Here is a 24957-nt window from a genome sequence, read left to right on the forward strand (position 1 = left end):
ATCTTTATAATTGCGATATAGTTGGGAGCTATTATGTACAATAATTTGCCTTTGTTTTATTAATGATTCCTTAATTGATTCATTCATGAAGCAAACAATGATCTTATCAACTGTACAGAGAGAGAATTTTTATTTTAGAATTTACCTCGAAAATCACATGGTAATCGTATATTTTTGTACTACAATATAAAACGTATTAATATCTACTACAATAAAATATAAAATATGTTCGATTAATTTTTTACTATGTACAATATAGTAAAATTTATTATGAACATATTAATAATTTTTATTGTGGTAAACATTTAATCAGAAAAACTCATACAATTCTTTCAATACCATATTGTCCCGCGATTTTCAGGGTAAATTCTAAAAAAAAAAAAAAAATAATATTTCCAAGTATATATGAGATTGAAAGTTCCCGTTTTTTTATGAACTTATTGTGTAATTATTTTTGTTGTAAAAAAAAGAAAAATATTTATCATGAGAAAATATTTGTATCATTATCTTCAGATTATTACGTATTGCTTCTATAGATAATGAACCTATTAACATGCAACTGCATGACTTTTAAAATTTTCCTTGACGTCTTAATAAGTTTGATATGTGTCTTATAATATAATTTGTAGCACTAATCGTGAAATACTTTGAGAACAGAAGTTTCGGATATAGCGTGTATATTTTTTAATTATTTTTACGTGTATTATTATGTCTATACAGTCAAAAAATTTGTGTTAAATTTAATGGATATCACATTTCCCAAACGGTTCAAAGAAATTTTTGTGTTAATTTAACATAAAATCGATATGTTAAATTGAGACACAAATATACTGTGTTATTTTAATACAAAATAAATTGTAAAACTTCAAGTAATTTAAAATATATTTTATATAAAATTAATATAGCTTTAATGTAAAAATTAACTAAAAATATGAAATATGTTAATTTTAGATTTTCCTCGCTTATATTATAAAATAAAAAATCAACATTTTTTTGTAAATTTTAACAGATAAATCTTGTCGCTAATAAAACAGAACATTTTTATTGCGTGAAATTGAAAATCGATATGTTAAATTGAGAGATGCACAATTGTGTTACTGTTACATCTTTTTTCTCAGTCGCTTTATAATTTAACATTTAAATTCAATTAATACAACAGCAATACATTAAATTAACACATAAATGTATTAAATATTTAATACAAAAACTTTAACACGAAAACATTAAATTTCTGTGTAGACACGCGTTGCAAAAAATCGTCGGGTATTCATAGAGAAAAAAAATCCCGAAAAAATACAAGTCTAAGAGAAATGATCCGCGTATGCCTGAAAGCGATCACGCGTATAAGGAATTAATAATAATAATTAACGGCATCTCCGTATCGAGAGAGGAACGAGATGCGTTCGACGCGGCGATCGGCGTTTTTCACCGTCGAGCGACGTTCACCTTTGACATTGACTCTTTCGCGTTTACCATTGACCTTGCGCGACGCGGGGTTATATATAGCCGCCCGCGGAAAAGCACGCGGATTTTCTCCGAAGCGCCGAGGTTCGCGAATATTTTCCTCCCCCCCCCCCCTCCCCCGACCCCCCTCGACTGAATTTTTCTCATCGCGTCGTTTCTTGCTTTCCTCCATTCTCTCTTCTCCTGTTGAAATTTTTATTTTTATTTTAATTTTTCCGGGAAAATCTGATCGTTGAAAAATTTTGAAATACGATGCTCGGAGACAGAAAAACATGCACGTGTGTGTTCTCGAGTCTGGTTTGTTTAGTTTTAGTTTAGTTTGCGGTTGCGTTCGCGTCACGTGAGATCCGCTTTCGAGGGACTAACCGCGACGGGAATCCACGAAGCGAATCGTGACGTGAAAAATGTCGCGTGACAGCTCGTATTTCGGGTCTCCTCGGTGCTCGCTCAGGCTAATGGCATCCCCTACAAAGGATTCTGCGACCTTTAGATCCGACCGGGGGTTTTCATGAAACTGTATTTCTAGTGTGGCCCACGATCGCGGACCAATGAAAGGGCTGGAAGCATCTCGACTCCGATACGCGTCTTTATTGGTTGAAAAATGCTAGGGAACTCTATTGGAATGTTTGAAATTCGTTTATATTTATATTTTCGATTTGATAAAAAAATGACAGTATTAAAAATCTTTCAACAGCTTGTCTCAGAAGCACGATAATCAACAGAATAAATGTGAGATAATTTGATACATTAATAATTTTTAATGGTAAAATCCAGCAACATAAGGTAGAATATTGATTTTAAGTTGGCAACACACGCGTATGTAACGAATTGCAATTGGATAAAATTAGAAATTTTATGCCAGCTTTGTCCTTCAATTCATTACATTAGCATGTATTAATTATAGTTACTATATAAATCATTAATTATAGAATTCTATTTATACATAGTAAAAGATATATTATTCAATCAATAGATGTAATGTAAAAAATTAAGTATTGCAATTTTCTGATTTGCAAATGTGTTATTTTCGATTTGATAAAAAGTGATGTATTAAAAATCTTTGAACAGCTTGTCTCAGAAGATTGATATATATATAATGAACATATCAGAATAAATGTAGGATAATTTTATGAATTAATAATTTTAATGATAAAATCCAGTAATATAGGAAGATGGAAGACTAACAGTTTTACACACACGTGCATATATATACACACATGTGGGCATGTGAAAATTTTATCATCCCTTATACAAAATGATCTCAAGTGATCTCTTCGATATCATCATTCGCATCATACTTGCACAGTACCGAGAATGCAAATAATATCGATGCACCAATATATAATATATTAAGGACGCATGCAAAAAACCTGGTTATCGTTGCTCCGATGTCGCTGTGCTTATCGACGAGAAAACAAGGTTGCAAAGTGTGCGACTTCGATCGTGCACAAACGAATCTCCGATATTCACATAGTCACTCGCGTCTACACAAGCTCCCGAATATACTTGGACGTCCGACACTTTACGGGAGACACTCGCGAAAGTTTCGGGCGTCGAAACTCCTTCTGGACGATCGAAAAGTCGAAAAAACATGCGACGTTTCGAACAACGTCTCGCGCCGCTTTCCTTTGCTCCGCCATCTTGCGATCGACAGTCTCGAGGTATCGACATATCGAAACCGCGCGAATAGTTCAAATAGTTGATTCAAATAAAATTCGAAACATATTTTTGACAGATATGATAGATTTGACAGATGTGACAGATATGTCAGATTTGACAGGTGGTTGAGAAACGACGAATTAATTGCGCATGTATATATTTGTGATGTAAATTAAAAAAATTGAGAATAATATGAAAGTAAATAAAAGTCTCGAAACTTATTCCGCATCGTTCCTGAAGTTTCACGGTCCAATCGATCCGCCGTTCCTCGATTCTCGCAGTGTCATCGATAGCGGAGCCGGCGATGTACGAATTAAGTTAGGTCGGGTGACAAGCAGCGCCTCTAGCGGTGGCGATTCATCCGGCGACAACGAGAGATCCCCGCGTTGAAGTCTCGAGGAAGGAAAGAGGGAAATATCTACGGGATCACATCGCCGGCGAATTGTTTTCCTCGCCATGGAGCTCATAGCGCTGACGAAACACCTGAACACGATCAATGTCCCGCGAAAGACGGACAAGATTTACAAGGACGAGTGTGTTTACTCCTTCGACACGCCAGTAAGATGTATTCCTTTGTCCTTTTTTTTTTTCTCGACGAGCGTAATCGTTATATTGCTGAAAAATTTCTTCTCTATTCAAGGATTCGGACACCGGTCTCTACGTTAGTCTTACGTCTTTCCTGGGTTTGGGCCAGGAACATGTCATGTGGTACTACAGTAAAACCTCGTATCCTGTGTTTCTTCATATCAAACGTACGAGGAAAGAGGTGATTCTGATTTATTCAACAAACTATGTTGAAGACTGTCTTTAAAAAAATTGATTCGAGTAGAGAATCATGTATACTCAACGTGTTTGACAAGTGTTTTTGTGCTAACACTAGGTATTTCTATTGTTTGATATATGATTACGTTTATTTCTGTATCTGAATAATATCAAGTGTAATATTTATGCACCTGACAATTTACTCAATTATTGGAATTTTTGCATCAATGTATAATTTTTACTATTTTTGACTCGTAAACTGCAAAGTGTATATATGAAAGATCTGTTGGATACTTGATATATTCTTTTTTACAAATTTATTTAGTCTGATTTTAAAAATGTGTGTAATATATTTTGTAGATTTCATCTGAAGAACAAGGAGATGGGCCTGAAAAGAAGATTACGCGGCTAGCAATAGGAACAGCTGGTGGATTTATGCCTGATCAACAAAAGTATACTTACGAGGAGGAATATAATATAATTATTCTACCTTCTTTCTGCTCTATTCCTTATCCCTCAAGCAATTTACCTGAGAAGGTAAGATTTATTTGCAAAATTGTGTTGTATATAGTTAATTATGCTTAAGAGACAACAAATTGTGGACAGGTGGAACTTGCAGTCAAAACTATAATACAAATGGAAAGTGCATGGGCGGTAGCACAAGTAGAAGCTGTAACCAATACGTGGGATGGAGAGATCAGATCAGAATCAAAGTGAGTTTCTTGAGAAATTCTCGAGTTTATTATTATTAATTGAATAATTCTAATTAACTGCAAAAAGGCTAAAAAGAAGTTCTATATCCAGCACAAAGATAACATTGTATTTTATCATATATGTTCATAGTATATTAAATGCATTAGCATTAAACTTAAATTATTATTCAAAATTTATATATCAAGAGCATGAAAATTTTATTTTTAATAGATAAAATATTTGTTAAATTTCTCTTACTTTTTTTCTAAATAGTATCTTATGACAGATGTGTGTGTATTTTAATAAAATCTTTATTAATTGAATAAGATTACAAAGTTTATTGGAATTTTTAGACACGCTGCGAATTTGAAACAGCTGGACAATGGCAAGAAGATCCCACCAAGTGGTTGGAAGTGCGAGAAATGCGATCTCACGCAGAATCTTTGGCTGAATCTGACCGATGGCAGCATACTCTGCGGACGCAAGTTCTACGACGGAAGCGGCGGTAATGGCCACGCGATCGAGCATTATCATGTAACCGGTTATCCGCTGGCCGTAAAACTAGGAACGATCACGAAGGGCGGCAAGGCCGACGTATTCTCGTACGACGAGGACGACATGGTAGACGATCCGAATTTGACAGCTCATCTGTCACATTGGGGTATTAATATTGCGCAGATGGAGAAGACGGACAAGTCGATGATTGAGCTGGAATTAGATCTCAATCAGAAGTTTGGCGAGTGGGTGTCCCTTCAGGAAAGTTACACCAAGCTTACACCGTTATATGGCCCCGGCTACACCGGACTAATTAATCTGGGAAATTCTTGTTACCTGAATAGCGTTATGCAAATGTTATATATTATTCCTGATTTTATCGAAAGGTACATACAATTTTTGTACGATTTTTTCTTTTATATGATTATTTTTATTACGATCAATTGCGAAATGAATGGTGGAGTTTTTTATATAGAGTTTTTATTTGATAAAAGAAATATTAAAATTGACGTTGTAAATTTCAGATATGAGAGGAAGTCGCTACAGATATTCCAGCAAAATTGGCACGATCCAGCTGCAGACGTTAATGTTCAGATGTGAGTTACGGTAGTTCTCGATGAAAGAATTTTGGCGACTGTCCAAAGTATAATTCGAGGAATTGCCATTTTTCTAGGGCGAAACTGGGCTTCGGCTTGCTCTCTGGCAAATACTCAGAGCCACCAGACTCGAGTGATGAGCCGCAGCAAGGTATTCCCCCGCGTATGTTTAAGGTCTTGATTGGTCGAGGTCATCCCGGCTTCTTCTCGAATCGGCAACAGGACGCTCAGGAATTCCTTCTTTACCTGATTAACTTACTCAACGTAATTATTAATATCGCTCTTTATAGCTTTTGGATTTTAATCGAATTTTTCATGTAACTATCGAACCTAATTATTAAATATTCGTCGAAATTCTAATCGACAAATTGATCGAACAGCGCAACAGTCGACACGAGGTCTGTCCCACGGAATGCTTTAAATTTAAAGTGGAGGAGAGATTTCAATGTAGCAGATCTCACAAAGTCAAATATACCCATCGGCCGGAATATATCCTTCCGCTACCAATACCATTGGAGCTCGCAGTGAACAAGGTACATATTCTTTTGATTATGTTCTTGAAAATTGAGGTCTTTTTTTATTAAAAAGTAACCAAGCCAATATATTATATAAGGACGAAGTGACTGCTTACGAGACCCAGAAGAAGGAAGCTGAAGCAAAAGGACAAAAGTTAGACTCTAATACTCTTGTAAGACCCCGTATAAAATTGTTGTCATGCCTCGAAAGCTTCAGTCGCTCGGAAATTGTGGAACAATTTTATAGTTCGGCTTTGAATGAGAAGACGATAGCGCATAAGTAAGCATTAAACATTTGATTATCTGGTTGTAAATCGCAGAAAAAGCGACTGATTTAATTTTATTACGTCTAATCTCTTATAATATCTCTTTTGTAGAACCACCAGATTAGCTAGCTTTCCGGATTATTTATTAATTCATCTGAAGAAATTCACGGTAAAGGAGGATTGGACTCCCATCAAGCTAGACGTTGCGGTAGAGATGCCGGACACGGTAGATTTGAGCTTCTTGCGCGGAAGTGGCTTGCAACCCGGTGAGGAATTATTGCCGGATGGCGTGACACCACCCCCGCCTGTTTACGATGCGACTCTCCTCGATCAACTGACGGACATGGGTTTCCCACCAAATGCGTGCAAGCGGGCCTTGTACTTCACTGAGAATCGCAGTCTTGAGGCTGCGACCAATTGGGTGATGGAACATATTGCAGATTCCGATTTCGACGAGCTGTTCGTGCCACCGGGAGTCGACCCTAAGCCAGGTAAGGATTTGTTCAAACGTTCAATCGTAGCTGTAATTAATTAATCAATTTTCTTGAACTACTAATTATTGATTAATTTCAGAAGAAGATACATTTGTCGTGGATCAAGCTGCTTTGGAGATGGTAACAGCTCTAGGCTTTACACCGGAACAAGCGACAAAAGCGCTCAAGGCGACCAATAATAATTTGGAGCGTGCGGCTGATTGGGTTTTCAGTCATCAGGCTGAACTCGAGGCTCAGGAAATGGAAGGTGCTGCGACGCCAAAACAAGAGAACTTTAGAGATGGAAGCAATCGTGAGTCAATTTTAATTATTTTCTCAAACTATAAAAGAAAATATATCGCTTAAAAATAATATAGATGTAATTAAATGTATCACACACAATATACAGATTGATAAAATAAATTGTAGATAAGGAATATTATATAAGAAAAAAAATTATATCAAAGATTAATTAATCAAGTAACTTTTTAATGAGATTTACAAAGTTAGACTTATTCAGTATTGAGATTAGTTGATTAAAATATTTTTTGTATGCTTTTTTATGTTTTAGGATACAAACTAGTGGGTTTTATATCACATATGGGCACATCAACGATGGTAGGCCATTATGTTTGTCATTTATTGAAGAAAGATGATGCTGGAAGATACCGATGGGTGATATTTAACGATGAAAAAGTATGACACTATTATTTTTAGATACTTTTTTTTAAAGATCTTTATGTGATTATATACATATATTTAAAAACTCGTTTCTCTCTTTACACAAATTTATTCTTACAGGTCGCTTTATCTGAAAACCCACCGAAAGAATTAGGATACATATACATGTATCAACGGATTGACTAGTGTAATGTGTTCTTTTGTATAAAGATATTGCTTTTTTCAACAATAAAAAAATGATACAAATGTTCTTTATATTATGTATATATTGAATGTAATGAAAGTGCGTAATTGATAACCAGTTTTGTTTTCATTGTATAATACTAGGAATATAACAAACAAATAAGACAAGATGAAAATTCACTTTATTTTCTAACAATGGCACGATTTTCGCAAATTCTTCAAAAATGCTCTAGAGCGCTTTGTGATCACAATTATACCAATCAAAATAACAATTGTTTTTCTATAAATATAGAAATGTAAACTAAAAAAAAAATCAAGCAGACTATTTTGTTTCTAACAAATACTTCATAAATGCATAAGTACCAGATTAATGACATTGATGACAATGTACAATAATTTTTTTTTACATACTAAATCGAACAATCATAAAATAATATATATATTTTGATTAATTATATACGTATTTATATATATATATATATTCCTACATTTCTTAAGTCTTCTTAATCTAAGTACATGGAAGAATGCAAAATTTTTTTGGAAAATAATAAATTTAATTCTTGTTATACTTTGTGTTGAATTGACAGGCACTATGTGTGGTATAAATTTGTATATATTGCTCTTGTCTCATTCTGCTTTCAATATATTTTATATATTTATGTGTAAAAGTTTTAAAAAATATGAAATATTCTGATTTATTTCTGATATTAATTATAAGTAGAAGGCCACGCTTATAATACGTCGGAGTTAATGAAATATTTTTCTATATAATCATCGTAACATCGATAGAATTTTCTTTTGTGGAAAATAAAAATTCCATAGGTAATTTATAAAATATATATAAATTATGCATTCACTATTATACTCCGGTGAAATTCACTTTCGTAGATTCACATTTCGTCCTTACACGGTTATAAGCTAATATTTATAATACTAAATATTTACAGAAAAAAATGCATCCTGTATACGCAACATTTGATGGAATATAACGATGTTCATAAAATTTATGGTATGCTCAAAGTGACTTGCATATATGTCGCATAAGTACTGCAATGTGAATATTTTTTTTTGCATATTCTGGATATAAGCACATATTTATTATACAGGCACAGCGGTAGGTAAGATTTTTATTTTTTATAGCGTTTAATTTCAGAAAATATTAATATTTCGTTAAATTTTCATTACCACTGAAATTTTGAAAAAAACGGATAGAGCAAATATCGTTACATATATTATTATCTATTATATTATAATATAATATTATATTATTAGATATTAGAGGAAAATTAATATTTTTGATAAAACATAGTTATATATATCCTGCCATGATTATTTAACGCCTGCCTAATCTTCTAAAAAAGAAAAACTTATTTGAATTTCCGATCAATGTAATATATGTACAATTAGGATGCAACAAGAATTACTCGATACATCATATTTAATTTAAATTGATTACGTAATAAACGCAAACATTGATCGGACTTCCAATTAAATTTTATCATAGAAAAATTGCATCGCACTTACTATGCATCATAATATGATTAATATTAATATTGCATAAAAATGCATTGCGGAACAATTGATTTAACTGGGAAAACTTTCAAACGCGTAATCTGATGTCTCACGAAATCGTTAAATGACTTCAACAATAGTATCGTTATGGCGTGCAACATGTTTACGACCTATACATATTATTACAAAATATATTCGATACAAATAGTACAGCCTCGAATAGCTTGTCAGATTTTAACTGGCCGTGCGAATTTGTTGTCTAGTATTATTGCCACCGTCGATGATGCTCACTGATGGTGGAATGGCAAAAATAATTTGATTGCCGTCTTTCCTGAATGTAGGCTCGTTCACGTCAGGCATCACCTCGATGCGTAACAATCTGCTCTTATTGCCTAGCATGCACTTAAATTTCATATCCACTGTTACGTGTAGATCGGCGCCACGCAATCTGTAAAAAAAATTTATTATTATTCTTTAAAATAAGATTGTAATTCAAAGATATAAATTCGTTTAAAATTACATTAATTTTTTTTAATTTACAATTTTTAAATACTTTCAATACATGAATTATGAAAACAATGCATTCAGATATATTTGATAAATGTTTGAGAAATATTTTCTTTGAAATACTTTCAAAGGACATCTTACTGGTAGTATCGGTTACTCAATACGCCGACTAGTTCTCCAATCCTGTCATCTTTGGCAGTGATGGAAAGAATAAAATCGTTTCCACGATTCGAATGTATCGTGATAAACTGATCCTTTCCGGGCGAGACGCTGAGACCGGTTATTTCCGCAATTGGCATGCCTTTTTTCATGCTTTTAAATCTCACGTCGTCCAGCTTGTACACGGCATGTTCCGTCACCACCAGTACGCGATCCGCTGGCTTATTAAACCTGCATAAATTGTCAAATTACTACATTGTACACAAGTTACATTAGATAACATTGGCAAAATGAAAAAAACCTGTTGGTTTTTTTAATAAATGCGCTGAACAAGACAGTCTTGAAGTGATCGGTGTTTCGAAGATTGTTTATCGAGGAATTGAAGATATCGCTTTGAGGGTTTTCATCCGGTTTGGATAAATAGTTTCCTTCCCAACGACGGTCCTGACCCCAATAAGATCTCTTCGAACGTAACACGGCACCCGCTGCCATCTAATAGTGATATTAATGTTAGTCTTGATTTAATAGGTAAATTAATTAAATTTATATTTATATAATTTTTATGATATTATTTATATAATATATGATACAGATTAATAAATATTTATATAATATATGAACAGATTAAAAATTATATTTTATCTTACAATTGACGAATGATAATTTTTATTAGTTTTCTGAAATAATAAAAAAAGAGCAGAGAGTAAAAACTTGCCTTCAATCGTAGTTGTGGCCAATCTTCCCGAGGAATCATTCTGAGCACCATCCACGCCCACCATCTCGCATACATGTTCTTTAAGGCGGGCACCACATGTCTTACAGCGAAATTTTCGCGCGGCCACAGCAAACGCTTGCCATATTTCTGCATCTTTTTGGCATTTTTGAATGTTCGCTCGAGCTCGTTGATATAAATACGTTGTTTGTATCTTCTATAGTGCTCCATCAGAATTAACGCGGCCTTCATCTTCTTGTACCTTTGACGACACAGGTATCCTCGCCATTGCTTTTGCAGGAGAATCACGATACCCGGTATTAAATCGCTGCGAGCCTATGAATAAATTAATCTAGGTATAATATCAATCTGTGAATAAATCAATATCTAATACGAATACAGATTGTCATAACATATACTTAAAATTAGATTAGATCATTTATATATATCGACTAACTTTTTCTAATGCAAATAGAGTTTGCGGCGAGCGAATAAATATCTTCGTGTGACCATATTTAACGTCGTTTGAAAAATTCTTCTCTTCCATCAATGTTCGTACACCGTCTTTGTCGCTGCCACCTCGGAAATTTGGCCATGTGTATTGTGATATCATTTTATATCTGGCAACGAAAAATCAAATTTGTTTTAATTTAATATGAGTTATAACTTTGCGTTTACAATTTAGAAATTAATTCTTATATATTAATTAGAACAATTATGTAAATAATATTTAGTTTTATTATTAAATACCTTTTCAGGAATCTGTCGTATCGTTGTCTATATACAAAACCAGCTCGTCTCACCAATATGTTCTCTAAGAGTCCCAAATATCTCACTTGATGGTTCACTCTCTCATCATCAAACACGACAGGAGACTTTACTTCATTAGGTTTTATACACCTGACATAAAACGGTTCCTTACTCGCTAAATTCTTCACTAATGCGATCATGGAATTGCGGAACATTGTGCCAGCAGTTAAAGGTCTTTTCGTTGTCTAAAATAATCGATAATGGACTGAATTAATGATAATAGTTAAATACTATACTTTTGAATTTCATATAAATAAAATTAATTTAGCTACATTTAGTGGTAAACATATGCATGATCATCTACCTTCAAAATATTTTGGGCACCTTCAGGCCACATTTTACTAATTGTGGAATTATTGCTTTTATAGAGTAAGCGTTTGAAGTCTTGGAAGAGCGTATCTTTGTTTTTGTCGAGGAAGCCGTTGATATTGTAAACCACATCACCGGCATAATGTTTGATCTTGAACTGTGTTCTGTGTTCCAATTCTTTATCCATTGGTTTTAATTGTCGAGAGCTGTAGTGTTTATGATCTGCTAGTTTTTTATCCATTGCATTGAGAAGTAACTAGAAAATAAAGTATTTTTTGTTTTAATTCTGACGATAACTTCTTAATTAACGCAAGTTAATCAACTACCTCGTCAGTGACTTTCCCGACATAAAGACAAGCTTCATCCATGATCGCTATAATTCCCTTATGAGATTGCTCAACTAAATCGCAGATAATCTGGTTGTTGAAGTATTCAATGTTTTGCCAAGCAATCCCTTCCCTTTGATACTCCTCTTGTTCTTGTTTCAGCACCAATTCTATGATAAAAATGTTACTAATCACAATCGAAATAATCTTATAATTCTTAGTTTCTCAAAGTGTTTTCACATATGTATATAGCGTTATGCTTACCGATGAAAAGCTGTTGCAATTTTTCGTTGCAATAATTGATGCAAAACTGCTCAAAACTATTCATGTCGAAGATTTCGAAACCATAGATGTCGAGTACGCCGATCAGCGTTCCGTATCTCTTTATTTTGTCGTTGTCATTCACGTTGATCGAATCATTGACTCGCGACACTATCCACGTAAACAATCGCTCGTATATAGCCTGAAAAATTGATAACAATATTAAGATATATAAAGATTATTTCTCTCAATATATAATAAATTCAAGATTCTGTAAAAAAAATGTATGCGCATAGACTATACCTTTGCCAGAGCATCTCGGCCATATTCAGCTTCTATTAAAGTGTGAGTCTTCTGCATGACCTCTCCACCCGCAGCTATGACTCTCTGCGAAAGAGCAGTGCTCAGTTCTTTCGAGCTTATGGAGAACAAGTTGGCGGTGTCATTTAAAGCGCTGTTATTTTCAATTATAAGCTTATCATCGTCCAATCTGAAGGTGACGTTACCCTGAAAAATAATTAAAAAAAAACAGTAAGCGAAACCAACATAATTTTCGGTAAGAAAAATATAAGCGGTGGAAAAAAATAGTTTTATCATCAGCGCTCATGTTGATTCTACTCACCAAATGTAGGATACCAGCAACGATATTCCACACAGTCTGCATCTCATTTGGAGAGAATCCGAGGAGGGACATGGCAGTGCAAACCGTTTTATAGTCGCTTCTGTCAGAGATGGCTGTTTTATTATTGCTCCCGTTGCCGACAAAGTAATAAGCAGCCGGATCGCGAACTAAACGTAGCTTGTTTAATTCAGTCTCGCTGCAGCCATTTAGTAACTAAAAATCAAGCGTATTTCTTTAACTCCTGACAGTATTATTTTCACGATAAATTAATAATTTTAGTTTCTAATCGTGCGATAAAAATTACGCAACTGAGACAATACCTGATAGAAGCAATGAAAGTTGCGTTCTCCCTTTTGTTGATAGACCACCCGCGATTTTTCCAGGAGATAATTGGTCACGTGACCGCCCACGGGGTCTCCCTTGAAATCGAAATTGATGTCCATGTACTTCCCGAATCGTGACGAGTTGTCGTTCCTCTTCGTCTTGGCATTGCCAAACGCTTCCAATATCGAATTGGATTGAATGAGAATATTTTTTACCCTGTTGAAAAAAAATATGTTTAATTACGAAACAAAAATATTTTTGATGGAAACTTACGTCAAGCATCTTATACAATCAAACCCTCTACAATCGTTTGTAAAAATGCAAGATATTTAATCTTATCGTTCAAGATTCACACAAGATTAGATAGCGAGAAGTGATAGTAAATTGCCTATTCGCTTTTAAAGGGAAATTTAATTTATACCTCTCGATTTCTTGTTGACCGCTTAGATTTGTCACGGCGGCGATGTACTTCATGATGATTTTGCTAGCTTCCGTTTTACCGGAACCCGACTCGCCGCTTATCACTATACACGTGTCTCTGCCTTGTTGCTTCATCTCTTTGTGCACCGCATCCGCAATCGCAAAGATATGCGGGGGATTCTCGAATAGTTCTCTACCTATATAAAAGTAATTTTTTTAATTAAAAATAAATCTTCAAACAAATAAAATTTTAAATTAAATAATAAAAATATAATATAATATATAAATAAAAAATATAATATATAATAAATAATATATAATATAATATATAAAATTAAATAAATCATAAAATTAAACAAAAAATTACTCAGAAAACTTATACGTGTTAAACATTTTTAACAATCGCATATATAAGCTAAATATTTTTTTCTAATGTAACATTTTTAATATCCTCTCTCTTCCCTCTCCCTTCTATATAAGTTTATTTGCGGGTACCTTTGTATTTATTAATTTGATCCGCATCGTAGATGTTGGTGCTTCTGTAAGGATTCACGCTAACGCATACTTCGCCGATGTACGTGTAAATCTTCCCAGCATTAAATCTGCAACAGAACATTAATAGAGAATATGTAGAGAAAACATTTATCAAAATAAAATAGAAAGTGCATTCTATGAATAAATTTGATTTATTAAAATCAAATTTTTTTCTAAGTTTCAAGATACTAAAACAATATTTTGTATGACTCAAGCAAGCACCTTGATTAAGGAGATTGATTAAGAAATAGTTTCTCAAGTTTTACATTTTGTAAAAACTATAAATTGATATATTTTATCCTTCAACAAAAGATAAGAATTATCGCTCAGACATACAAGATTGAATGTAAGATTACCGAAGCGTAATGAGTCATTTGTCCTTACTTCGACGACATTACGTACTCGTGCTAATGCAAATAATTGCACTTCCAGCAATGTGTAAAGTTTGCAAATCAATATCATATTCAACATATTCGAGATATTTTTCGCTCTCCTCTTAATTTTCACATTCAATTTAAAAAAATCTGCTAAACTTTAACGAGTCAAATAAGAAACTGGCTGAAAAGAAACTGTCATTTTAAATAAATTATTATAGACAGTAATAATATTAATTATAGGACAGTATTTTCTCTCGAAAAATTCTGAATTAATTCTATTTTTTAAGATAAATGAATAAATAATAAAAATTATTTTATTCTTTAATCATTAAAAAATTGAGTTTGCGATATATTTCTCTCATTTTATTCTTTTTAAATCATTTAGTACATAAAATTAATTATATAACAATATTTTCTCAAAAAGTTCTGGATTAATAATTCTATTCTTGAAGATCTTTGAAATTGAAGAAATAAAATAGAAATAATTCTATTCTTTAATTCATTTTAAACGAATCATTTTAATTCAAAATTAGCGAATTATACAGTAGTATTAATTATAAAACAATATTCTCTCTCGAAAGAGCCTAAATTAATAATTCTATTTTGGAAGATAAATAAAATAATAAAAATAATTCTATTCTGTAATCATAAAAAAATGGATTTCTCCCATATTATTCATTTTTAACGTGCGTGATAATTACTTGGTAATTAATTATCCATCAGCTAATGCCCGAATCTCACGAGAATTACGTTCGCGCAATCCGGTATGCACGGATTCGAGGGTGATGACTCATCGCTAACACGAGTCTCGATAAGGATTACGCGAACCGTATATATACATATATATTCATCGCGCGTATCCTAGGATACAACGTTCACTTTGAACGCTCACCATTCTCATCGAGCATTTACCGCTAAACGCACTCGCCTCGTCTCTCGTCTCATCTCGTCTCGACTCGTTTTGCGTTGGCGTCGGAGACGATATTTAAAGCAAAACGTTGGCCGAAATAATACGACACAAACCGGTAGAAATAAAACTTCGAACTTACATTCGAATTGTTGCGAGATACACAGTAATTGATTTATACATCAGATTGTATTTATGTAAAAAATTGTATATTATTATTGCATATTATATATAATATATATAACCAATTATTTTTTATCATAATGCAATTATTTTTAATTAAGAAGATATTTCTTTTTGATAACCGTTTTTATTAATAACCGTTATAAGGTAATAATTATTTTTATAAATGTTATTCCTATTTATGAAAAGAAGTATTTCTTGTTAAAGATATATATATTTTACTATCGGATATTTTTATCGCTAAATAGAAGCAAGAACTTTATATTTTAAGTGCATTTTTTTCGTGAAAGTTGTAGAATGGTCCAAATAATGTTAATAGTTTCATTGAAGCGTGGAAAAAATTCTAGACGAACTCGTTTGAAATCTAGTTCGGAAATGACAATGTGTATTTGAATTCTTCGAAACTATAATAACATGAACTTAAACTATAAAAGATGATACGAGATAGTTTTATCAGGAAGTATTTTATAGCCAGATTATGTTGCGATAGATTAATTCAAGTAAGTAATTCGTTTAATTTGGGGAAAACTAAAAATTTTCATTTTGTTCGCATTTGCATTTTGTTGTCTAAAGATCACTCTTTATAGCTAATATTTATAATTTATATATATATATATTTATACTTAAATAAATTTCGATCTCTCTCATTTAAATCTTCAATCGCCTATATGGTTCTTAAAATTAAATATTTTACATTTTAAATATTATAAAAATATTTTTAAATAGTCGATTAAAGAATTTCTAATCTATACTTCACACCTGTCTAATTCGATATCCTTAGCAATTGGTTCCCAATCCCATTAGGTATTTTTATCTAATTGATTGCTCCTTTTGTACTCAATTTAATTTAATCTAATGATCTATTCAATCTAATGATTTTGCGTGTTGCATCTGGTGTAATTTCAGTTTGCACGATGAATCAGAGCGCGTCATTCATCTTCACTCATAAATATACATATATAGTACATATATCTTCCAAGAAATGCGTCACGCCCGTGCATCGTTAAACTTCAACCGCTATCGTCAAATGCCAATTTAATGCACATAATATTTTTACAAAATATTAGAAATAAAATGTAATTTTCAGCAATATTTTTTCGCATACTTTTCTTTCTATTCTTTCAACATATTAGCTTGCGACTCTTTTATAAAATAATATTTAAATATCTAATACATTATCTATAATTTTGTGATTTTATGCAGAATTTTTTCTATATTCCTCTCTGTAAAAAAAATCTTGTAAATCATGAGATTATACACGAAAAGAATTTTCTCTTAGAATTTATCCTGAAAATCAGGATAATAGTGGGACTATATGATATTCGAAGAATGTGCGATAAGAGTTTTTCTGATTAAATATTTACCACAATAAAAAATATTAATGTGTACATAGCAAATTTTACTATGTATATATAATAAAATTAACTGAACATATATTTTAGATTGTGATAGTTGTAATGTTTACTGTATTTTTACAATATAATTTGTAAAAAGTCTCTAATAAACCGAGGAAAATTCAGCCATTAAAGCAAAGATATCTTATCTAGGCATTAAAATATTGAAATAATTTTCCTCATTTGTTTTATTAGTTTTGTTCAATGCTTTTCGTGTTTAACGATGTTCAATGCTTATACTTATATTAATATTTTTTATTGTAGTAAAAATATTAATCAGAAAAACTTTTATAAAGTTCTTCCCATATACGAATATCATGATTTTCAGAATAAATTCTCTTTGCGTTATATATTTAGGGTGACACATACTATGTGTGTCACGCATGTCTGCGTTTTATCTTCAATTATGCTATTATTATTATTACGTTACTACATTGTGTCTCTGATGCAACTTGGCAAATGCACACGTCGCGTGTGAAAGTATACACATGTTTTTTGACCGCATATATAAAACATAAAACGATGCGCCCGCGCACACACCCGCGTAATTAGCGTATGCAACAGGTAACGTCAGTTCGTAAAATGCGAGAGTATTCAATTCCGCGATTCACAATGTAAACGCGAGTATAGGTCAGATGAATCAGAATGATTTCCCTGACGTATTTTTTTTTACTACAGCGAGCTACTATTTTTTTAATTCGTATCCTGTATACCGTTTATCGCGCGTCAATTACGCATGTTTTTAGAAACGCGAATCAGCTAATTTAATTATACCATATAAAATAGCAAGGATATTTATGTGAAAAGTTATGATTAAACAAAATTACATACGGAATAACGATTGTAATTTATATAAGATTTAACTTAAGCAAAATATTTTAAAATAAATATTAAAATAGATGCTTATTTTAGTAGATATTAAATATTTTAATAAATATTAAAATAAGATTTCGAAAATTTAATTCTTAGTACAATATTTTAATAAGATTTAAATATCCATATATAATCAAGTCTTGTATTAATTTTTCAATAATTAAAAGAAAAATAATACTTTTGCAAGATAGATATTATTAGTGATATTTAACTCGATTATATGGTTCATAATAGTTTAATTCTGTATTCTATATTTAATTCAACGTGCTGCTGTTTTATTTTAAATTGCAATTTCGTCTGTGAAAGACGAAGAATTAACTGTTAACTATAATTAACGCTAGTTAGCGTCGATGTAATCGCTCTTTACTGCTGTCATCTAAAATCCGATTGCAAATGTCTATTGCACTCGGTATTCTATTTTCAAATTACAACCCGCCTGTAATGTATATGAAAAAGTATGTAATATAGAAAGTTAACTGTAATTAGCATCAACTCGCGTAACTGTTCTACAAAACTGACGGAAATTACAGTTATTAAAATTATCAATTATATAAAAATAAATGCATGAACACTGAATCTGCAAAAAAAAAAATAATCAGATGAAAATTATCATTTGCATCAAATTTTTAATTATTTTCTTAAATAGATTTTCCTTAAATAGAATAATTTTATTAACTTAGCAAACTATCGAATCCTAATAAAGATACTGAAGTATAAAAGGTAATAATTTAAATTTTATAACAATCTAATGACAAAGAAAATTATAAATGTATGATATAAAATAAATGCTTCTAACGTAGCGAGAAGTTTCGCATATTTTCGCCGCATTTTTTGCTGCTCAAAGAAAAACACGAACCTCACAATCTGATCCTCGTATAAAAAAACTATCGTTGACTAAAATTAATCGACCAAGGCTATCCAGTGGATCTCGGATGTCTCCTTGGACGTCTTCCTTTTAGCAGGTCAAGTTCGACATACATTATGAACACAGCTTTAAAGTACGTGAATAGATAAGAAAGAGAATGACAGTGGAACGGAAACAATGCGTATTACTTCATTTCCCTTTCTCTTATCTCTCTGTGAAGTCATTCCAGATACAACTCTACACATTTTTCACACATATTTTCTATTTCTCATCTCATTGACATAAGATAAAATTAATCGGCGTATATATAATCAATCTTTACCTCTTTTAACTCTTCTGTCAAATAAACAGGTATCCAAAATAACTTCAAATATTAATTATATATTGAATAAAAAATTAAATCAAATATATTGAATAAAATAAAATTAATATTAATATATTGAATAAAATAAAATTAATATTAATATATTGAATAAAATAAAATTAATATTAATATATTGAATAAAATACAGAGAGCCTTTATATTCAGAAATCTTTTCAAATATAACGAGGAAAAAATACTCAGCCATAAATAAATGTACAATGTGTCGAAAACAAACAGTTGATACCCCAGGTACCCATACATTAATGAAAAAGTGCAAGATCATCCATTGACAGAAGGGTTACCGCCATTTTTTTCAAAGAAAAATCGATCGTCGTTAATGTTAATATTCACACAGTCTTTAAAAATTAAAACCTCGAGTCCTAATCCTAGCACCTGCTGACACACGCAGGCCACACCCTCTCGCGGGTGCCGCGGCGAACCGTCCTCCGGGTCGTCGGTGAAGGGAAAACGCGTGCGTCTGCGCGACGACGCTCCCCTCGCCGACTTCAGCTGTCAAGCTCGCGTCCGCGCGAATTTCCTCGCCGGCACGGCATCCTCGGCGACGATCGTTGAGCACGTACCTGGCCTTAAGATTCTCCACTACGCGCTCGATCGTGATCTCGTCCAGTAGCACGAAGTCGCCGACGCCGACGTCGTCGTGGCTCGCCATCTCGCTCTGCCTCACGATGCACGCGCGACGCTCGCGACAGACTCACACTGTTACAAAGACGCGACTAACCACCGCGCGCGACCGACCCGCGCGCACTGACGGACGCTTGGCTGATTGGCGGTACCTCGCCTCGCCGCGCGCGCGCGCTCGCTCCACCATCGGCCAACTTCGTGATCTCGACTCGACTATCTCGCGCGGCGAATGCGGTCATCTTCAGACCTACCGCTTCGATTGGTCGATGATCGTTCGTGTCCAGTGCCGTGCACAATTATTCGGTTCACCGGTTTAATCGATTTTTCTTTTTAATTTTTTTTAAATTAAAATTATACTCTTTCTTTTATTTTTAAGATTTTAAAGAATGTGTTATCCTTTCCTAAAAATAGATGTTATTAACATTGTGGACAGTTCATAAATAAAATTACTTTAAATTATTACATTAAATCGGATAATTATTAAAAAGTATTATGACAAATTATGAGTGAGAATTAATTTAGAAAGCTATCAAAAATTAAATCAATTAATATCTCTCCCAATGCAACCTTTGTATTTATCATATTAGAATAATATTTCATATATTTTCATGCAAATATTTTGTTTTAATTAAAATTATCCCCTGCCTTTCTTTTATTTTTAGGATTTTAAAAAATGCGTGTTATCCCTTTCTAACAATAGACATGTTATTAACATTGGTGACAGTTTATAAATAAAATCACTTTAAATTATTACATTAAATCGGATAATTAAAAAATAAATGATAAATTATGAGAAACATGAGAGAATATTAATTTAAAAAGCTATTAAAAATGACATTCATTAATATATCTCTCCCAATGCAACTTTTACATTTATCACATTAGAATAATGATAATATTTCACATATTTTGTTCACACAAATATGCCATTATAGAGAATAAGAACGAAACTCTTGTAATCATGTGTTTTCGCGTCAAAATTCCATCTGTTATTGTTTTTCCAAAGAAACAATGCCTTTTGTTTACAATAGAACGACCCCGTAATTGCGTACATTCCTGACACGCGGAAGAAATGGGCCGCGCATGCGCACTCGCGCGCACGTCGCGGCTTATTCACCTTTTATTTTTGGAAGCGTCACGATTTGTCATTCGCGGATCTCGCGCTGATGCGGTAGCGGTGTTTGTCCCGCGCGTCGAAACCGACGAGCAACGATGATTACGACGATGTTGAAGAGCGACGACTCGACGTTGCTGACGAACGGCAACGGTAACCTCGTCGAAGACATTCGGAAAGACAAACCGGCGAGATTTTGGACGATGATCCGTCTAAACGAGTGGACCTTCAGCCTGTCACTCCTAGCCCTGTCGCTCTCCATCGTCCTAGGAAAATTGATCGCTAATTACGGTAAGTAAAAACGATAGCAAATCATTCGCTCGCTTTCCATTTCATTTTGGAATTCTTAAAGAAGAAGGAAGTATTTATTCAAAATTTTGTGGACGATGTGCAAATCGTTCGTTGCGGAATCCGTATAGAGGTTAGAATGGGATTATTAAACGTATGCTTTTTTTTTTGTTTTGATTTTGTTTCTAGCGATCTGACAAATCATTTCCACAAGAAGCAAATCTCGTTATCGCGCGAACGATAGATTGATATCGCTGATAGGTTACACCTATCTTCGCGATTCATTTATCAAATGCGCAATATTTTGTTTTGGTCGAATTGGAGGCGAGATTGTGTCGACGATGCGGATTATCTCTATGAAAAAAATATATATGACGTCGTAAATGTACTTAAAATTTCTCTTATCTAATTGTATAATTTTTGTCTTAATTTAAAAAAAGTAAATTATATATTTATGCTATTAATTATTAATATTTATTGCATAAATATTTTCATTTAAAGTGTATAAATTTTTTGTCGAAAATTAGTTCATTACTTTATGTTTCTTATGTTTGTATTATTAGATGTTTTTTTCAGTTACGCTTTCTACTTTTGTTTTCTTCTTTCTCTCTGATACTTATTGAACATGCCATTATTTCATCTGCATGAAAAAAATTGAATAAAAATTTGTAGCTGGAAAAATCACATCTAATAGATTTACTAGATTTCTAATAGATTTACAATAGTTTGTCAAAAAGCAATCTTTACAAACTGTTTTGTGTTTTAATTAATATTTGTCATCAATAAATCTGCATTTTTCTCAATGGTAATATTAATTACTAATGCTTCATATAATATCAAAGCTTATTTTGCACCCTAAAAAATATATATATATGTAAAACCCTCCCGCACCATATATTTGTTTTATCATATATTTATTTTAAATACTTTAGTATAAATCTTATTATATTATGTAAATATTATATATTATATATAATTTATTTATTATTTAAATTTATTTTATTAATGTTATTTATAATTTATGCGTCAATGTTTCATTTTGTTCTTAGGAAATCAACATGAAAATTACATAATTTCTGTTGCTATTTCCAGAACTCAATAAATGACTCAACATTCTTCCTCATAAAAATTCATGCCTTCATACTTATAACCTTTATATTTCTAATGTTCAATGTCTAACACACATTTTACATAAAAAAGTTTTAATATTGCTGATTTATTCTATGTGATAAAACATACATAAAAGTGAGTGAGAGAGAGAAAGAAACTGATTATTTTTTTTCGTGTCTCATTTCAGAGTTTAAATACTCGTGGTTCGCGCATAGCATGCATTCGTGAGTTATATTTTTACACGCGATCTGTTTATCTTCATAAGATACATCTTTAGGCCGAGCTACGCGAGTCTTTATTCCTTCTCTCGAGATTTCTTCGCGCGTTTGTACGCAAAAATCTGCATCGCCCATGACCGAGTTTATCGAGGCTGCGTCATCGCTCGAAAAAGTACACACCTAGTTACGTTTTTTGTCGCAATCGAGAGACAATAAAAGCGAAACAAAAAAAAAAATTTCTTCTTTTGTTTGTTTTATTTTTTTTAATTTTTCCCCGCTTAAATCTATCACTACTTTATTTAGAAAATTATTTTTAAGAGTGTAGCTTCTAGAATCATAATTCTCTGTGTTATTTATAAAGCAAATATTTTTGTCTTTTCCTGTAATTTAGTAGACTTGATTTGTTAGAACGAAATAAGAAGGATTAGCTACGACTGAAGTGGCTAATGCGAGTTTCTCATACTTTGCCTGTAGGAAAGTGTTTGTCATGGGAAATCGGCGATCGATACTCGTTATCGCCAATAACAACGTTCGCTCAAGTGTACAATACGATACCAAATATGTCCGTTTTACCGAAATTCGACATAAAACGATTCCCAGCGGACAGCGAGAGATTCTTCAACACCAGTCATCAATATGCGGAAGCAGCTAGTAACATGCTCGTCGCTTTTTACGAAAAATACGATTGGCTGCTGAAAGCGGCGATGAGTGGACTTATGATAACAAGTTTCACTTGGTTCATCCTTTACAAGGACAGCAGCATCCCCGGTATCAATCCACCGGCTCCCTTTAGTCCTTCCAGACAGAGGTAAGGCTCAAATTTTATTTAGTTATGATTGCATAATTTCGATTGAAAAAATAAGAGAATATTTGCAAACTAAATGTAGAAATGAGGATATAACTGAGAAACATATTTAAAATATTATTAGTGTCATTATATATATATCTGGAATTATTGTCTTTTATTCTTTAAAGCATACAAGTGACAAATACTATTTTAGAAATTATTGTAGATATAATTTTCATATCTTAAATATTGTTAAACATACATTAAACATTTCAACACATATCTATTTTAGGATATACAAGGAGTCAAGGATACAGATAAACTATTTCGTTGGGGCATTAAATGGAATATTATTTTTTATCTACATGTGTCTTTAATACATGATGGAAATGTCACTAATTTTGGGAAGAAGGTCCTATTTTTTTGGTCTACTTAATATTATTTGATCTGAATTATTTATTACTTATTTATTGAAAACAATTTATTTATTGGTGACTCATATTTACAATATATGGAAGATTATGGATCTATGAAAGAATAGATACCAACAATAGGGAGCCTTAGTGTCTTGTGTAATATTTATTAACATATTGTAACATTACGTTATAATAATGTTGTAGAAAATAATCTTTCCATTTGAACACAAATGAAAAATGGAAAGTAGATAGAAAAGCATCAGCATTTTCGAAATATGAAGAATTTATACTAAATAATTTACTAATATACAAAGATAACCTCGATTGCTAATAATTTTCCCCTAATAATTGCACTAATGATATAATTGTGTAAAAAGTATTGAATCAGCTGCAATTGCATGATTTACATATAACAACCAAAAATATCAAAGTACAAAACAGTCCATTGTTCCATACTTCCAAATTTTAAACAGTTACTATGTTAAGACTGATTGATTATCTAATAAAGTAGTAATATTTATTGATAAGCTAGTTATAAGTGTTATCAAATAAAATTGTATGCAGGATATATATTTTATGCATGCTTAAAGATAACACATTTTGTCATTTTGAATAGTGATATTTTATATTTAATACATTTAATATGCATTGTTCTTTTGTGATGTTTTCATGTTTCTTTAAAATATAGTTGGACTCTCTCATCAGATAGCTATAAGAATGTCACACGAAATGGTGCAACGAAAAATGTGCTGCTTAGGTTACATTAAGATGTATTTATACATTAATTTTTTTTTATAAATATTAAAAACTGCAGACTTACACATTGCAGCTTTGACATTGCACATGTGAAGCTTGAAGCTATAACTTCTAACTATTAATAAAGCTTTGTCTCCCTTCCACCTATTAATAAGTATTACAAACGTTTACTAAAAAATTATTTTTTAAATTAATATTGATAAGAAAAGTTAAAAGTATTTTTTTAATATAATATAAGCTACGCCTTATAAGCTCCTGTGACTGTGAATATCACCAGACATGCAAAACTACATTGTACAAAAATTCTCTATAAAATAAAATAAATATGTAAATTATCTATACACAGAGTTTCTTTTTCATAATATATTTCATGCACGTGC

General features: G+C 32.2%; 3 protein-coding genes across 4 annotated transcripts; 2 read left to right on the forward strand and 1 right to left on the reverse strand.

Moving 5' to 3' along the window:
* Window positions 1-3442: 3442 nt before the first annotated feature.
* On the forward strand, window positions 3443-7859 carry Usp5 (ubiquitin specific protease 5). 2 transcript variants are annotated; one of them, XM_029318073.2, is made up of 13 exons: window positions 3443-3681; window positions 3764-3889; window positions 4246-4422; window positions 4492-4598; window positions 4932-5459; window positions 5598-5669; window positions 5747-5933; window positions 6050-6202; window positions 6283-6464; window positions 6562-6941; window positions 7024-7236; window positions 7495-7619; window positions 7725-7859. In XM_029318073.2, exons 1-13 carry the CDS (start codon window positions 3580-3582, stop codon window positions 7788-7790), a joined length of 2418 nt encoding a protein of 805 aa, XP_029173906.2. In that variant the 5' UTR covers window positions 3443-3579; the 3' UTR covers window positions 7791-7859. The 2 variants fall into 2 exon arrangements, with proteins under 2 accessions (XP_029173906.2, XP_029173913.2); XM_029318080.2 differs by having other exon boundaries at window positions 7027-7236.
* Window positions 7860-7952: 93 nt separating this feature from the next.
* Myo31DF (Unconventional myosin ID) lies at window positions 7953-20053 on the reverse strand. Its single transcript, XM_029318062.2, has 15 exons — window positions 19828-20053; window positions 14245-14351; window positions 13751-13946; window positions 13326-13545; window positions 13006-13218; window positions 12687-12890; window positions 12387-12585; window positions 12123-12292; window positions 11792-12052; window positions 11428-11672; window positions 11135-11297; window positions 10681-11013; window positions 10267-10457; window positions 9948-10196; window positions 7953-9747 (listed from the first exon to the last, which is right to left on the reverse strand). Exons 1-15 carry the CDS (start codon window positions 19914-19916, stop codon window positions 9534-9536), a joined length of 3054 nt encoding a protein of 1017 aa, XP_029173895.2. The 5' UTR covers window positions 19917-20053; the 3' UTR covers window positions 7953-9533.
* A 948-nt stretch (window positions 20054-21001) lies between these two features.
* On the forward strand, window positions 21002-24916 carry LOC114942117 (uncharacterized). The gene is made up of 3 exons (XM_029317431.2): window positions 21002-21293; window positions 23093-23426; window positions 23698-24916. The coding sequence occupies exons 1-3, from the start codon at window positions 21101-21103 to the stop codon at window positions 23780-23782; spliced, it is 612 nt and encodes a 203-aa protein (XP_029173264.1). The 5' UTR covers window positions 21002-21100; the 3' UTR covers window positions 23783-24916.
* Window positions 24917-24957: the final 41 nt, after the last annotated feature.

The sequence above is a fragment of the Nylanderia fulva genome, unplaced genomic scaffold (assembly GCF_048542155.1).
Source record: "Nylanderia fulva isolate GAGA-0341 unplaced genomic scaffold, ASM4854215v1 Scaffold6, whole genome shotgun sequence".
Classification (NCBI taxonomy): Eukaryota; Metazoa; Arthropoda; class Insecta; order Hymenoptera; family Formicidae; genus Nylanderia; species Nylanderia fulva.

Excerpts from the sequence above, each read along its gene's own strand:
- Usp5 (XM_029318073.2), top strand. The coding sequence starts at position 3,580 with ATGGAGCTCATAGCGCTGACGAAACACCTGAACACGATCAATGTCCCG. Across the intron at positions 6,203-6,282 it reads TGGAGCTCGCAGTGAACAAG|GACGAAGTGACTGCTTACGA; the intron begins GTACATATTCTT and ends ATATTATATAAG. Across the intron at positions 7,620-7,724 it reads TGATATTTAACGATGAAAAA|GTCGCTTTATCTGAAAACCC; the intron begins GTATGACACTAT and ends TTATTCTTACAG.
- Myo31DF (XM_029318062.2), bottom strand. The coding sequence starts at position 19,916 with ATGGCGAGCCACGACGACGTCGGCGTCGGCGACTTCGTGCTACTGGAC. Across the intron at positions 13,546-13,750 it reads GGTCAACAAGAAATCGAGAG|GGTAAAAAATATTCTCATTC; the intron begins GTATAAATTAAA and ends TTTTTTCAACAG. Across the intron at positions 9,748-9,947 it reads TTGAGTAACCGATACTACCA|ATTGCGTGGCGCCGATCTAC; the intron begins GTAAGATGTCCT and ends TTTTTTTTACAG.
- LOC114942117 (XM_029317431.2), top strand. The coding sequence starts at position 21,101 with ATGATTACGACGATGTTGAAGAGCGACGACTCGACGTTGCTGACGAAC. Across the intron at positions 21,294-23,092 it reads AAAATTGATCGCTAATTACG|GAAAGTGTTTGTCATGGGAA; the intron begins GTAAGTAAAAAC and ends CTTTGCCTGTAG. Across the intron at positions 23,427-23,697 it reads TTTAGTCCTTCCAGACAGAG|GATATACAAGGAGTCAAGGA; the intron begins GTAAGGCTCAAA and ends TATCTATTTTAG.